The following is a 14,892-nucleotide window of genomic DNA, read 5'->3' on the forward strand; positions in this document are numbered from 1 at the left end:
CCAAAAATCCCAATGCTCTTCTTCCCTCCAAAAAGCACTGCACTGTAGCACTGTCCTCCTGTTGTTCATTGATTTGCTCGAGTGGGCACAAGTAACATCTCCACTGTGACACTTGTTACTGTTTTTGGCATATGGAATACGCCATGGGGAGCTTGCCATGCTCTGCCATGCGAGCAGGATATTCTCGGTAGCTTGCCGGGCTCTCCGAGAGGGATGGAGGAATTAAATCTGGGTTGGCCGCTTGCAAGGCATAAAAGTACAGTCAGAAAATTTTTTGAAACTACCAAAGGTTTCAAAGCTAAACCACTCCTGGAAACAAAAGTGGAAGAAAAGTACTCCCAGATTTAGACCTTTACTATGAAGTTATAGCAATTAAAACAGCTTGAAGTAAAAACAGATAGAGATAAAAGGAATAGAATTAAAAGCCCAAATATAAATTCATGCATATAGAGACAAATAATTTATGACAAAGGAGACAAGATTTTTACAATGGAGCAAGAAAAACCACTTATTTATGGTGCTAGGAAAATTGGACAGCTACATTCAGAAGAAAGATAATAAGCTACTATGTCACATCATGCACAAAAAATCATTTAAAATCTTGATTATAAAATTTATTTTTAAAAGACTGTATGCTCCTTGATACATCTTAGTATTGTATTTGAGGAAAAGGCAAGAAGGTTATTTACCAATTTTGTATAAAATAAATTTGTGTTATTAAAGAACTTGCATCGACAAAAAAAAAAGAGATATCCCAGTGAATGGGAGTAGATAATCACACATCATAGCACTGTACAGCACTGTCCTCCCGTTGTTCATGGATTTTCTCGATTGGGCACCAGTAACGTCTCCAATTGTGAGACTTGTTACTGCTTTTGGCATATCAAATACGTCACAGTTAGCTTGGCAGGCTTTGTCGTGCGGGCGCAATACTTTTGGTAGCTTGCTGGACTCTCTGAGAGGGGCAGAGGAATCAAACCGGGGTTGGCCCAGGTGGGCTGCATGCAAGGCAAATGCCCTACCTGCTGTGCTATTGCTCCAGCCCATCACACATCATATATCCAACAAATAAAGTGTATTCTTATATTAATGATACCAAAATTGTATTATTTTAGGCAATGGGATTTACGATACTGTTAATGTTATAGTTTCATGAGTAACATATTCCAGCACCACATCCTGTACCAGAATGTTCACTTCTCTCCACCATTGTCCCATTATTCCCCACTCATCTCATGTCCTATTCATGCCCTTCTCTTCCCTGTGGTAAGCTTTATACTGAAGATCAGTTTTCAGTTTCTGATGTCTTTAGGCATTTGGTATACCTTGATTTTGCTTCTTTAAACCTCACTTATGAGAGAGATCATTCTGCGTCTCACTTCTCCTTCTGGCTAACCAGTCAACATCATACACTCTAGATCATCTACATAAAAGAAAATTGCATGAATTCATCTTTTCTTATGACCAAGTAGTCGTGGATATGCACCACACTATTTTTTTTTAATCTAGTCATTTGTTCTTGGGCACTTGGGATATTTGGGATATTTCCAGATTTTTGGTTACTGAGTGAATAGTGCTGCAATGAGCATAGGAGTGAAAATATCTTTTCAAAAGTTTTTGGGCTCGTAGTGTAGATGCCAAGAAGTGGAATTGCTGGGTAATTGGTCAATTTCCTAGTTTTTTTGCAACGTGTCCATACTCTTTTCCAAAAGGACTAGACCAGTCAGCATTCTCACCAGTAATAAATGAGACTCCTTTTCCCTCACATCCACGATGACACTAGTTATTTGTGTGTGTGTGTGTGTGTGTGTGTGTGTGTGTGTGTGTGTGAGAAAGTTTTTATTGAAACTTATTTAGAAAGATGTGAGGGGAGAAAAAGGGAGTGTGTGTTCAAGAATTCGAGAGAACAAAGACTTCTCCAGAGTGAAAATGGCAAGCAAAGAAACGTAAACACAAACAAGCAAATTACAGTTCAAGAGAGAAAGCTGCCTTTAAGACCAAATCTTATTCTTTTTAATGTGTGCCATTCTTACTGGTGTGAGATCATATCTTATTGGTATTCTGATTTGCATTGCTTGATGACAAGTGATGGTGAGAATTTTTTTTAATATCTTTTGGCAATCCAATTTTCTTCTATAAGGAAGATTCAGTTCATCTCTTCCACCAATTTTTAATGTTTTTTTTCCTTGCAAAGTTCTACCAGAGCTTTGCATATCTTGGATATTAACCCTTTATCAGATGAATGGTGAGCAAATATTTTCTCCTAGTCTGTAGGTGAGAACACTGAAATGTTTAAGATGTGACTTTATTTACAACATTTACAAAAGGTTTTAAAATGCATTTTACTGCATTTCTAAAATTCCTGAAATACTTGTTATAATAATATTTGGGCATTTAACATATTTATAAAGAAAACATAAACTATTAAGTTCGGATGTGCTGTTCAACATTATATTTTTTTCCTTGTCATTTTTATTGAGGTACTGTTATTTACAATACAATACTTTTAATCATACTTTTCATGCAAACATTGTTCCAACACTATCACCAGAGAGCGCACTTCCCTCCACCAATGTCCCAAGGGCAATTCACTCCCCTAGGTAATCTGTTTTCTAGACAAAATCTTCAGTTCCAGTGCCTTTAGTTATTTGTTGTTCTCCTACTGTTTTTTTTTATCCTACATATAAGAGAAGGGGTTTTTTTTTTGTGTGTGGAGGTGATGACACCTATACACAAATAGATAAATAGTTAAACTCCTGAAATTACACAAAATTATAAATCAATAATAAATTGATAAAACATGTTTTCATAAGAACTTTTAATTATATGAAGTTTTAAAATTAGTATTTCTGAAGGGCTGGAGCGATGGCACAGTGGGTAAGTCGTTTGCCTTGCACGCAGCCAACAGGGCTGACCCGGACTGACCCGTGTTTGATTCCTCCACCCCTCTCAGAGAGCCCAGCAAGCTACTGAGAGTATCTTGCCAGCACGGCAAAGTCTGGCAAGCAACCCGTGACGGATTCAATGTGCCAAAACACAGTAACAACAAGTCTCACAATGGAGACGTTACTGGGCCCGCTCAAGCAAAACGATGAACAATGGGAGGACAGTGACAGTGACTTCTAAAAGTACATTTAAATTTGCATGAAAATTATAAGTCTCACAAATACAAAATTTAATAATTGAGATTTTTTTTAAAAAGAAATGCCTGAGTAAGACCTATAAAAGTATGAAAGTGGGTTTTATCCAATAGAGAAAATGTCGGTTTTATGTTAGAAATACTGTATTATATATAATGCTTAAGTATCTGCCTTAATTAAAATATTATGAGAAAAATCTCTAAATGTAAAAAATCACCTGAATAGAAACAAAGAATGTTCAATATAAATGAAACACCAATTATTGAAAAAATATAAACTCTTAGCAAGCTAGGAATAAACAGATCTTAATCTAGTAAAGGGTAACTCTAGACACCATGAGTGAATGCCATACTCACTGTCAGTGCTGTGAAGTTTGTCTATCTTTTAAAGAAACTCCCTAATGCATACTGCAAAATGCATTCGTGATTATGAATCCCCTAAACTATTGCATATTTATGAATCTTTGCATTGTTCTTTCAAATCTGAATGATAATCTAACTGGATATTCTTAGTGAGGTGTTAATTATATTGTTTTTGTATTTTTACTGTATCTCACCATTCTTTTCTGGCTCAGAGTGTCCTCTGATAGATCTGCTGTGAATATTATGGGAGATCTTCTGTATTTAAGTTCTTTTTTTGATTTTGCTGCTTTCAATATTGTCTCTATCCAATATTGTCTCTATCTTGTCATTTTGAGTCTGATGTGCCTTGGAGTTTTTCCACCTTGGGTCTATCTTTGCTGGGATTACTCAAATTTACTCATCAGCTCTGGGATATCTTTGCCTATAATTGATTTCACTATTGGTTCTTCATCGAATTCGCCTTCCTGTTTTACAGGGACTCGGGTGGTCTCATACTGTTCTCTTGAACTCATCCCAAAGTTGTGTATGTTGTTCATTTCCTTCTAGACATTTTTCATTTTCTATTGTTTTTTTAAAAAACGCACCCTGCAGGGCTGGAGTGACAGTACAACGTATAGGGCATTTGCCTTGCACACAGTCGACCTGGGTTCAATCCCTGGCATTCCATATGGTCCCCCTGGCACTGCCAGGAGTAATTCCTGAGTGCACAGCCAGGAGCACCCCTGAGCATCACCGGGTGTGACCCAAAAAAGCAAACAAACAAAAAAAATAAGTTTCAATTTATAAACTGAATGAAGACTTGGGTTGTCCCTAGATTGAGACACTGATGGCAGCAACTTTGTACAGATCTGAGGTCGCATAGAGTTCACTAAATTCAGTGCCTTCAGCACATAAAATGAAACAAACTAACAAAACCAATATCACGACCTGTCCACTTTTTGCCTCCTTTGGGTTTTAGTAATATTTCAATGTAAAATCTGGTTTATGGTGAGCAAAAATAAAGTGTATAGTGTTATTAGTTATAGCTACTTTGGAGATACACTGATAATTTTTAACACCATACTTGGGACAAATTTTTTTTCAAATCCACTTTTACTCTTGGCTCTGCATTCAGGGATCACTCCTAGTGAGCTCAAGGGATCATATAGGAAGCTGGGGATTGAACCCAGGTCAGCCATGTACAAGGCAAGTAAGTGCCTTACCAGCAGTACTATCCTTCTGGTCCCTAAATTGTAATTTGTAAATACTACTGGAAATAAGCTTTTTACTAAATCTTTTTTTCCTTATCTATGATACATTTAGTAGTAAACATAAGGAGAAAATTTATTTTCAATGTTATTAATGCTGGTATGGTTTAGATTTATACATTAGAATTTCAATACCACATTAATATCAAATATCCCTAAGTGGGGGAAAAAAGCAAGTTAAAAAAATATCGAGTTGCTATTTAAAAAAAATAAAATTTGATGGGTGGGGGGGACACACCCAGCAGTACTCAAGGCTTACTCTTGGCTCTGAATTTAGGAAATCAATTCTGGTGGTGCTAGGGGAACCACATAGGGTGCAGATGATCAACTGGCTTGGCTATGTGCAAGGCAAGCATCTGACCCTTTGTACTATCTCTCTGGTCCCTAAGGCCCTCATTCATATTTATTGATCACTTGATATGCCGTTACTCATTGATTCGCTCGAGTGGGTGCCAGTAACATCTCCATCCATCCCTGTTGCATGCTAGCATAGCCCAATGGCATCTGCTCGTTCTAGGAACACGTAGAGCCTCAAACCGATGGTTCAGGGTCTTGATGAAGAAGTCTGACCATCTGGTAGGTGGGCGGCCACGCGATCTTTTTATGTCCCGTGGAATCCAGTCAGTAACGGCTCTAGTCCAGTGGTCGTCTCCAAATCTCATTACGTGTCCATCCCATCTGATTTTTGACACCTTGGCAAACGAGACAGCGTCCCTGATTCTTGATTGTCAACGAAGGTCGGAACTCTGGATTCTTTCTCTCATTTGAGTGAAACGTGATACTCCAAGCATAGCTCTTTCAATTCCTCTTTGGGAGACTGGAATAGCATTCTTTAAAGCCCAGGTCTCTGAGGTGTATGTTAATGCAGGAAGAACAGTGGAATCAAAGAGATGTGCCTGGAGCCGGAGTTTCTTTGTCCTCTTAGCTATTTCTTCAACACTCTTGAAGGTGTTCCAGGCTCACTGAGCTTGGTGGGCTTCTATGCAACTTTCTCATCAGATTTGCTGTGATTAAAGGAGTCATCCTTTAGACAGATAGTGTTTTTTTTTCTTTTTTGGGGTCACACCCAGCGATGCACAGGGGCTACTCCTGGGTCATGCGCTCAGGAATTACTCCTCGCGGTCTTCGGGGGACCATATGGGATGCTGGGAATGGAACCCGGGTCGGCTGCATGCAAGGCAAACTCCCTACCCGCTGTGCTCTAGACCCTAGACAGTTTTTAAAAATCACAAGGCCTTACATGCAAAATAATTTTAAGGTAGATGGAGAGGAAATAAAAGCAATTTGAAAAAACTGTCTTTTTTATTATTATTAGTCAATCACTGTGAGGTACAGTTACAAACTTACGAACTTTTGTGCTTGCATTTCAGTCATACAATGATCATTTACCCATCCCTCCACCAGTGCCCATTCTCCTCCACCAATGTTCCCAGCATCCCTCCCACCAACCCCACCCCATCCCCCACCACCCAACCACACCTCAGCGGCAGGGCATTCCCTTTTATTCTCTTTGCTTTAGGGTGTTGTGGTTTGCAATAGAGGTATTGAGTGGCCATCGTGTTCGGTCTATAGTCTATTTTCGACACACATCTTTCAACCCGAATGGGTCCTCCCAACATCCTTTACTTGTTGGTCCCTTCTTTATCTGAGCTGCCTTTTCCCCCAGCACCCCAGCACATGAGGTCGGTTTCCAAGGCGTGAAGCAGACCTCCTGGTTCTTCTCTCCACTAACATTCTTGGGTGTTAGTCTTCCATTCTGTAACTTTATACTCCACAGATGAATGCAATCTTTCTATGTCTGTCCCTCTCTTTCTGACTTATTTCACTTAACATGACAATTTCCATGAAAACCTCTCTTATTCTTGCTTTAGGGAGTGAGAGTTCTGTGAACTTTTAATTTAAAGGGATTGAGTACGGTCTGAATAACACAGAAATTGCAACCAACCAAATCTGGGGATTTCCCAATCATTTTATTGAGGTAATTTTCCCAATTTTATACATGTATGCATTTATATATACTTAAGAAAGCTACACAATGTTCTAAGGCACTTGGAATTGTGCACAGTAAGGTATCCTATAATATTATACAACTAAATAAAGCATGATTTTGCTTTTTTAAATAAACAAACACCAATCAGAATTAAAAAAGATAATACATATTTTTCTTTCAGGTTACATAGTGGAATACACATACATATGTGTGTATACTTGTAGATATTTATACCCACATACTATAATACAGTACAGATCAAGAACACCAACAACAACAAAAAAGAAACTGTCATGTTAATCAGTGTACAGTTCCAGTTATTTACACTCACAGATATTATACCTGTGTAATATATAGAATTAGACCACTCACTGGAAACCAGGACCCACTCAGTCAGTTCTGATAATGATCACAGCTTACCACTCATATCAATTCAACCCAAAACTGTAAAAAACAAGAGAATGTCTATTGTCTTTCATTTAAAAAAATCAGTTACAAAAAAAAAGTAGTAAGTTTGAATTATAGTGGATTCTACATCTAATGAAACTGATGCAAATTATTTTGAACACATTGGCACATTTCTAAATCTCAGAGAAGATACTCTGAAAAACAAATAAAAATTAGTGCCTACATTTTAAGTTATAGCAGTGGTTTGACCCTATACTCATTCAGATTGGTTTTGAATGCTAGCATTGCAGTGGCGACGTCTTTTTTGGAGGCTCAGAAAAAAACAACAAAAGCATACAGTCTGGGAAAAGCCCCCCAAGTTGGCAAGTGGCACAAATATTATTGGCATTGTAATATACCATAAAATTGACCTGAGGGTGGCATGACATTCTGCCCCATTTACATCCTTCTATTCATTTGCTTTTTAAAATTTTTCATTTTTAGTTTTTGGGTTACACCAGGCTGTGCTCATGGATCATTCCTGGTGGACTTGGGGACCATATGAGGTGCCAAGATAGAACCCGGGTCATCTGCATGCAAGGCCTTACCTGCTGTGCTATATCTTTCTAGCCCCATTTATTCTTAAAAAACAAAAAACCCCAAAAAACCCTTGTGTTTAAAAGAGAATTCTTAAACACCATCTAAAAGTTCACAATGTAGCCACCTGTAGCAATTCTGAATTTCTTTGCCTTAAAAATAGGAATTTCAATATATAAAAGCATTTATACAGCTAACTTAATTCCATCTACTAATTAGCCATGATTCATTCAAATAATTTCAAGATGTAGTTACCATTCAATTTTGGTGATAAACAGTGACAGAATAAGTATATTTATAAATTCTTAGTATAATTTAAAGGTTTTGTTTGGTAAAACTCATCATGTTCTGTGATTGACCATCACTGAATTATTAACAGTATGCATGAAATCCATGGTTAATCCACATCTCCTTCATAATTTAATATTCACAAACCTACTCAGTAAGGTGAATGGTATGATGACACTAGAGGATTCAAACATTTGCATATAGATTAAATATATCTTGACAGTATAAACAAGTGACTGTTTTGGAACTTATGCAATGCAGCCTATCCAGTGAAATCAAGTAGTGATTACCACTGACCACATTTTACTTCTATGCATTGTTCACTATGTTTACGATTAAGCCATGTACCAACCCTCACAACTAAGACGAAGATCATCACCAAGAGCATAATTCAAGTAAAATTGTGAGGTCAGGGGAAAAAATGCTTTCTGTAAAACCTCTCCATTATGTCCAGTCCTCCTGGCAACTGCCATGGTGGCCCAGATACCACCTCCCTGAAGAACTGGCATTTGACAGCTGCATGGAAGCAGGAATCTTGTAAAACCAAGTGGAAGAAAAGATTCCCACAGAAATGCAAAATGATGTTTGAGAGAGGCACTTTTTCCCGTAAGCTGTCAAACTGCAGTACACAGTGGAATTCAATAGTGGTGGTCCAAGCCCTCTGAGGAGACGTCTGGAAAAAGTAGAGGGCTTTTACTTCTGTCTTCCACCATGGCTGGGGAGGCTACCGGTATCTAGTTATGACTTTGAGACATCTTACAATGTGGCAGACATTTCTGTACAGTTCCAAATGTCAACAGTATCTCTAATGAGAAGCAGTGATGAACAGTGCTTTTGCTCCTGTGTGCAGCTATGACAAGCTAAAAGATATATATGAGTGCAATAAATCCATGCTAGGATAAATCTATGCTAAGCTAAAAATGACTCATGCTTAGAACACCGGCTTTCCAGGGAAACAGCTGCCATAGGGTCTTCTTTCTTGTTTTATTTATTTATTTTTGAGGCAAACCTGGTGATGCTTGGGCGCTATGCTGACTGCTCAGGGGTCATTCTCAGCAGTTGGGGGGCATGATCACATGCCTCACACATACAAAGTATGTGCACTAGCTCTTTGCACCTTCCAATCTCTACTCTCCCACCTTCAGAGCACATACAACGGACTAACAAATTTTGGGTTAACTCTTTTTGAGAAAGTTTATGTCGGCTCTATTAGCTGTTTTCTAGTTTGCATTTCTCTAAAAGCTGAAAACTTAATGATTACAAAAAGAAAACAGAGCCGGAGCGTTAGTATAGCAGGTAGGGCGCTCGCCCTGCACATGGCCGACCCAGGTTTGATCGCTAGCATCCCATGTGGTCCCCTGAGCACTACTAGGAGTAATTTCTGAGTGCAGAGCCAGGAGTAACCCCTGAGTATTGCTGGAATGCCCTCCTGTCTCCCTTGTCCCCTGCCCCCCACCCGGCCCACAAAAAGAACAGAAAGTGAATATGAAAATGATTTGGAATCATCCCGCCTTTGACCCTACTGCCCTTTGGTCACTGTCAGATTCTAGTCAATCTTTGTGCTGCTCTTTGACATTTGGCTTTTCAGTGTCTAGGGATCTCTTGGAAACAGGATCCTGTTAACCTGATGATTATTTTTGCCACTGTAGTAATCAGAGTTCAGTTCTAAAGTTTCTCCTGCTTTGCCAAATGAAACAGGGTGATCTATCTTACTAATAAGCAGAACGGAAAATACTCAAGAGTGAAAGATTAGCCATTTTGCCACTATAAAGAACTCAAGAGAACTTTGTAAATAAATTGCATCTAAGTGGTTTCTCTGGGCTCACAACAGACTCTAGTGACACTGAGAAGTTCATTCTTATTTCAAGGTAGTTAAGGTTGGGGGCAATAATATGACTGAAATTAGAGATGCTTAAGCACTGATGACATTAATATATTTAGAATTTTATATATATGTCACATATTTTGTAACAGTTTCATTCCTGCTCCAAGGGAGATTCCATACTCTGAAATATACTGTTGGAATCACTTAAGCAATAACAGTTTTGAAGAAGAAAATCAAGCTTTTATCAATGTAAAAAATTTACAATAGTGAAAAAACTAGCACAGCGGTAGGGCGTTTGCCTTGCACGCAGCCAACATGGCCTACCCGAGTTCGATTCCTCTGCCCCTCGGAGAACCCGGCAGGCTACTGAGAGTATCTCGCCCGAACGGCAGAGCCTGGCAAGCCGCCCGTGATGTATTCGATATGCCAAACACAGTAACAACAAATCTCCAATGGAGACGTTACTGGGCCCGCTCGAGCAAATTGATGAACAACGGGAGGGCCTTTACCTTTTTACCTTTATGGTAGTAGGGAAGACCTCCTTTTTTATTATGAGTACAGTATGATTTTTGAAAGTTGTGTCTGACTCAAACTGTAAGTACAATGTCTGTTACATGTTAAAACACAGTTCCTACCAAAATATGCAGAGCTAATGAAGATTTTTCTGTTTGAAGTGTAAACTATTATAAATTTGTTTAAATGCCAATGCGGAACTGAACTAATTGAAGGGGGTAAAACCTATTTCTGAACTTTCTACTAACAGATGATACTTACTAACACTGGCAAAAGGTAAGTGATTACAGTCTTTTTTCTAATAAACGTGAAAATATAACTAGAAAGTCTGTTTTTCTGAGTAAATCAGAGACAGTGATGAGTTTGCTTTTTCCTCCTAGTCAAATATTCTGCATGATTCTCTGAATATATACATTTCATTTAAATAATTTAAGGAATTAACATAAAAATGTTGAATATTTTAAAAAGACAACATACTTCATACATATAGGAAATTATCAGACAAGGCCATACTAAATGAATGCTCATCACCGGGGACTTAATCTCATCAGACTGGATTAAGATTAACAATCGAAAGATGCTGATAAAACCAATTATATGTGTTTTCTACCTTTATATTACTTTCTTCATTTTAAGGAAGACATAAATGAGCCTTTTTTTCCCTTGCTCTGGACTTTCCTGGAGATGGGTTTTTTTTTTCCCCTTCAATTATATCTTGGGAACTAAGGAAAACCTACTCATTTCCACTGTGTCAGTCTAATGTCATTCCTTAAACAGGGAATAACTAAGAGTTGTTATTACAACCCAACTCACACACATTCATTTTCTTTATGGAACCTCAACATATTGACTGGCAGACAGCAAGGGCAGGACTGTATGTAGGGCAGGCCCGTTTTATGTGTACTTTTAGGGCAGCCAGCTGAGAGCCTACTGACTGGACAATGTGTGGTGCTTTGTGCAGTGTTTCACCTTTTAAAACTACCTACTAGAATTGAGCCTTATTCTGGAACATACAGTTTTAGCTCAGAATTCCATATGCTTCCCATGACAACAGATTCTAATTAATTCATTAGTGGTTTAAATTCTTAAATATTAGCCAACTGGTCAGGTTTTCTTTTTTTTTTTTTTATTTCTCAGCCTCTCTTAATATTCTCTAATCTTAAGTCAATCATTATGAAAAAAAAGTGTGGGCAGTTCATTAATCTGAAATATATGAGGGATGCAACAGCCCCAGTATAATCAAGGCTCAAGGTTCTCGTTTTTGTATGGGGTGAAGTTCACTGTCAGAAATAAATAAACAGCATCATGTAAACCTCTAATGGGAAAAAATTATTCCTTTTACCACCAAATACAGACTTTCTAGGATATGTACTTTGAGTGAGAAAATGATGATAATATTTTATATGACTTATGACTATAAATGAAAGGAGGGTAAAGATTTTAAGTATGGGAAATTAAAAGAAAGATGACATCCCATGGGATTTTCCCCAGACACTAAAATTATAATAAAATATTATGGAAAAGGAAAGCATGACTTTGACAAAAAAAATTTGAATATAGGTTGATGGCTGGATTTAGACATTATACAATGGACAAATCTTCAGAAAGACATAGGCATGCAGAAAAAAATTTTTCAAAGCCATAATGTGCCATATTCCACTGATGAAATGACAATAGTGCAATCAGGTTTATCAATTAATACACAGTCGAGTGAAGCTAGAGTTGCAATGATAACAGCTACTTTTCTTAGGCATTAAACTACTGGCTTTTTGTAATAGGCCAACTGGGCTTTATTTCCAAACAAAATCACCCAAATCAAGTGGTTCTTTAAAATATAAATGATTGACAAACTTATCTGTCAGACTCAGCTTTTTCAGCCGAAATTGGAAAAGAGTCTTTCACATAATGAAACCAGAATCATTTCAGAAAATTCTTGCCCAGTTTCTCAGGATAAAATAATGTCTATATAAGTCTTGTTGTGTTATTATATATTTCATTCTTTTTAAAAAGGGTACAACAATCATGAAAGAACAATGAAAGATAAGGTATTATTTACATTTGGTCATATGTACTTGGGAAGAAAATGTGCCCATGACTTCATGGAAAATCGCAAGATGATAATGAAAATAAGGGGTTTCTTATCACTCTTTTAAGTTTCTGTGCCGATGATCAAAAGCTGGGCCTTACACATGAAAGGCAAGTGTTCTACCTCTGAGCCACATTCCTGGCCAATGAAAGGTTTCTTAATGTAAACAATGCTCACTGTAGGCATATAGGAAAACCTTCAGTGAATCTAATCTCATCAATCCTTTCGCACTGGAAGTCATCATTATATTTATGGGCAATCAGTGGATTTTTGAAAAACAAGATGAGGTTTTCCTCACAAGCAACTTAGCAGAAATTTCCTTCTAAGTCTTTGGGTGAGGTTTTCTTTTTCTTTTTTTCTTTTTAATCCATGTACTTAATTTGTTTAAATAGCAGCAACCCAACTTAATGCAGTCATGAAAATAAGTAGTCCTTTGTATTCCAACTCAGAACTGCAAGCAACACACTTGGTTGTTATGCCGTACTCAGTTCTAACATTCTCTAAGTTCTAATGGGCTTCAGATTTTTGGGAAGATGTCATGATTTTTGCTATGATTGTTCTTAGATCAAGTTGAATTCTTTTGACTTTGGAGATAAAGAGGGGAAGGCCAAAAGACTTAATTTTAAGCCTTGCTACAATTATAAAGTCATATTAGATCTAACTTTATTCCCAGTCCTGTTGGTGCACTACGGAGTATTTAAAGAATATAAAGTGTATACAGCTATGCCGTTTAAAGCATGCAACGAAATTTGGGTAAGCATGCTTGTTAAAAGTTAGAAGTAGCTTCGTGTATTTGAGGGAAAAGATGCACAAAAATATGCAAGACTTATTTCTGGCAACTGGATTCACTGGCACAACATAAAAAATAATGGTACCACACTGTACCGACAAAATGGTGAAAATAAGAATATTCCTCTACAACCGTGTCCTTAAGAAATCCTCATTGGGTGATTAAATCCCCAAATCTTTTACTCAGTTCTCCACTACCAAATGCCCACTTCAAAAAAATAACGTTTCTGCTCCCATTTCCTCTATTCTTCATTAACATAATGAAATGTTTCTTAATCTCTTTAATTTTCAAATGCAGCCCTTTCTATTGCTCATCTTTCATTCCCTGGTTTTCTTTAACCCACACTCAAAAATGCAGCTTTCTGGTAGCAGGAAGCCAGCGACTGTCTCCTGTAGTGGCGTGTCTTCTCCGATTAAAGCTTCTGAAGAAGAATAACCAGTGTCACCATGGTGTCCCTCACCATCAATGTGTATACTGGACAGCAAGGGCCACCACAGCCTTCCCTTCGCTTGTGGCCCCGTTTGGGCTGTACAGGTGGGGAGCACTTTCCACACACTTCCTTCACCACAAGGTAAATGGAAACACACACATTTAAATCCCAGTGCAACATCAGGTTTTCAGGAAGTGAGGCTTCCCCCCAAGATGATCAGTCTTATGGCTCCAAAGTGTTTCCCACTTCATTATGGACGATGAAATCTGAAACAAGAAAACACAAAGGTTCAGTCTGGCAGTAGAGGTGCACACTTCGCATCCTATCCATCCATTAACATCTAGTTATGCTGATGCTACAAGGCAGTGGCAACCACCCCCAGCTACATCACCGCTATAAGCTACAATCCTACCAGAAGAAAGCTTCAAATGCTGCATTGGAAAGCAGTGTCAGATCTGCTAGAAAATATGCTAGTCATATCATCAGAGTCTCCTGCCCCCGTGCCTGGCTGTCCTCATCGGGGCCCCTTGGAGGGGGGAGGGTTGAGTCTCCCCTCGCCCCGAGCAGAGCACCAGCAGCTGAGGACCTCCAGAGCCACTCATGGTCATGCTGGGACCACTCTCCACATGTCCGGACAGGCCTCATGCATGAAAGATCTGGCAGAGGAACCCAGGCATGCGGGTCCCGGGGCTGAGATCTCCAAGTCTGCTCGGATTGGGACTGGGCCTTCTCCACCCAGACCCCCATCTTCCAGTAGGTAGGCGTCACACCCACCAGCTGCCGCCAGTGCCAGGTTGGTCTCATCAACGGCCAAGACGCAGAGACTATAAAACCCAGTTCCCGGAAGCACGCAGCTGCATTTGCAGCCACGCAACATCTTATTTTTTTCCTTTGGAGAATCTGGCAGACTACCAAAAGTATCCGGCCCTCACGGCAGAGTCTGGCAAACTTCCCGTGTCGTACTCAATATGCCAAATACCAGTAACAATGATGGGTCTCATTCTCCTAATCCTGAAAGAGCAATGAAATGGCTCTTTTAAAATCTCAGGGCTAGGAAGAAGGAGTCGTTACTGGTGCCTGCTCGAGGAAATCGATGAACAACAGGATGATCGTGATCATGATCGATCATCAGGGATATAAAACAACCAATACTTCAACCCACTAGTCATGAAGGTCATGCTTTGATTTTTAATAAGCAGAGATGTTCCAAACAGGATTTGGGTTTACTTAGTTTATA

General features: G+C 38.7%; 1 protein-coding gene across 1 annotated transcript in view; it reads right to left on the reverse strand.

Moving 5' to 3' along the window:
- Nucleotides 1-11,426: 11,426 nt before the first annotated feature.
- Nucleotides 11,427-14,892, reverse strand: part of PHACTR2 (phosphatase and actin regulator 2) — a 308,176-nt gene continuing 304,710 nt past the window's right edge. Inside the window, exon 12 of the mRNA XM_056126232.1 lies at nt 11,427-13,921. Within this exon, the coding sequence (XP_055982207.1) occupies nt 13,906-13,921 (16 nt within the window). The 3' untranslated portion in view covers nt 11,427-13,905. The remainder of the gene's footprint in view (nt 13,922-14,892) is intronic.

This window comes from Sorex fumeus, unplaced genomic scaffold (assembly GCF_029834395.1).
Source record: "Sorex fumeus unplaced genomic scaffold, SorFum_2.1 ptg000061l, whole genome shotgun sequence".
NCBI lineage: Eukaryota > Metazoa > Chordata > Mammalia > Eulipotyphla > Soricidae > Sorex > Sorex fumeus.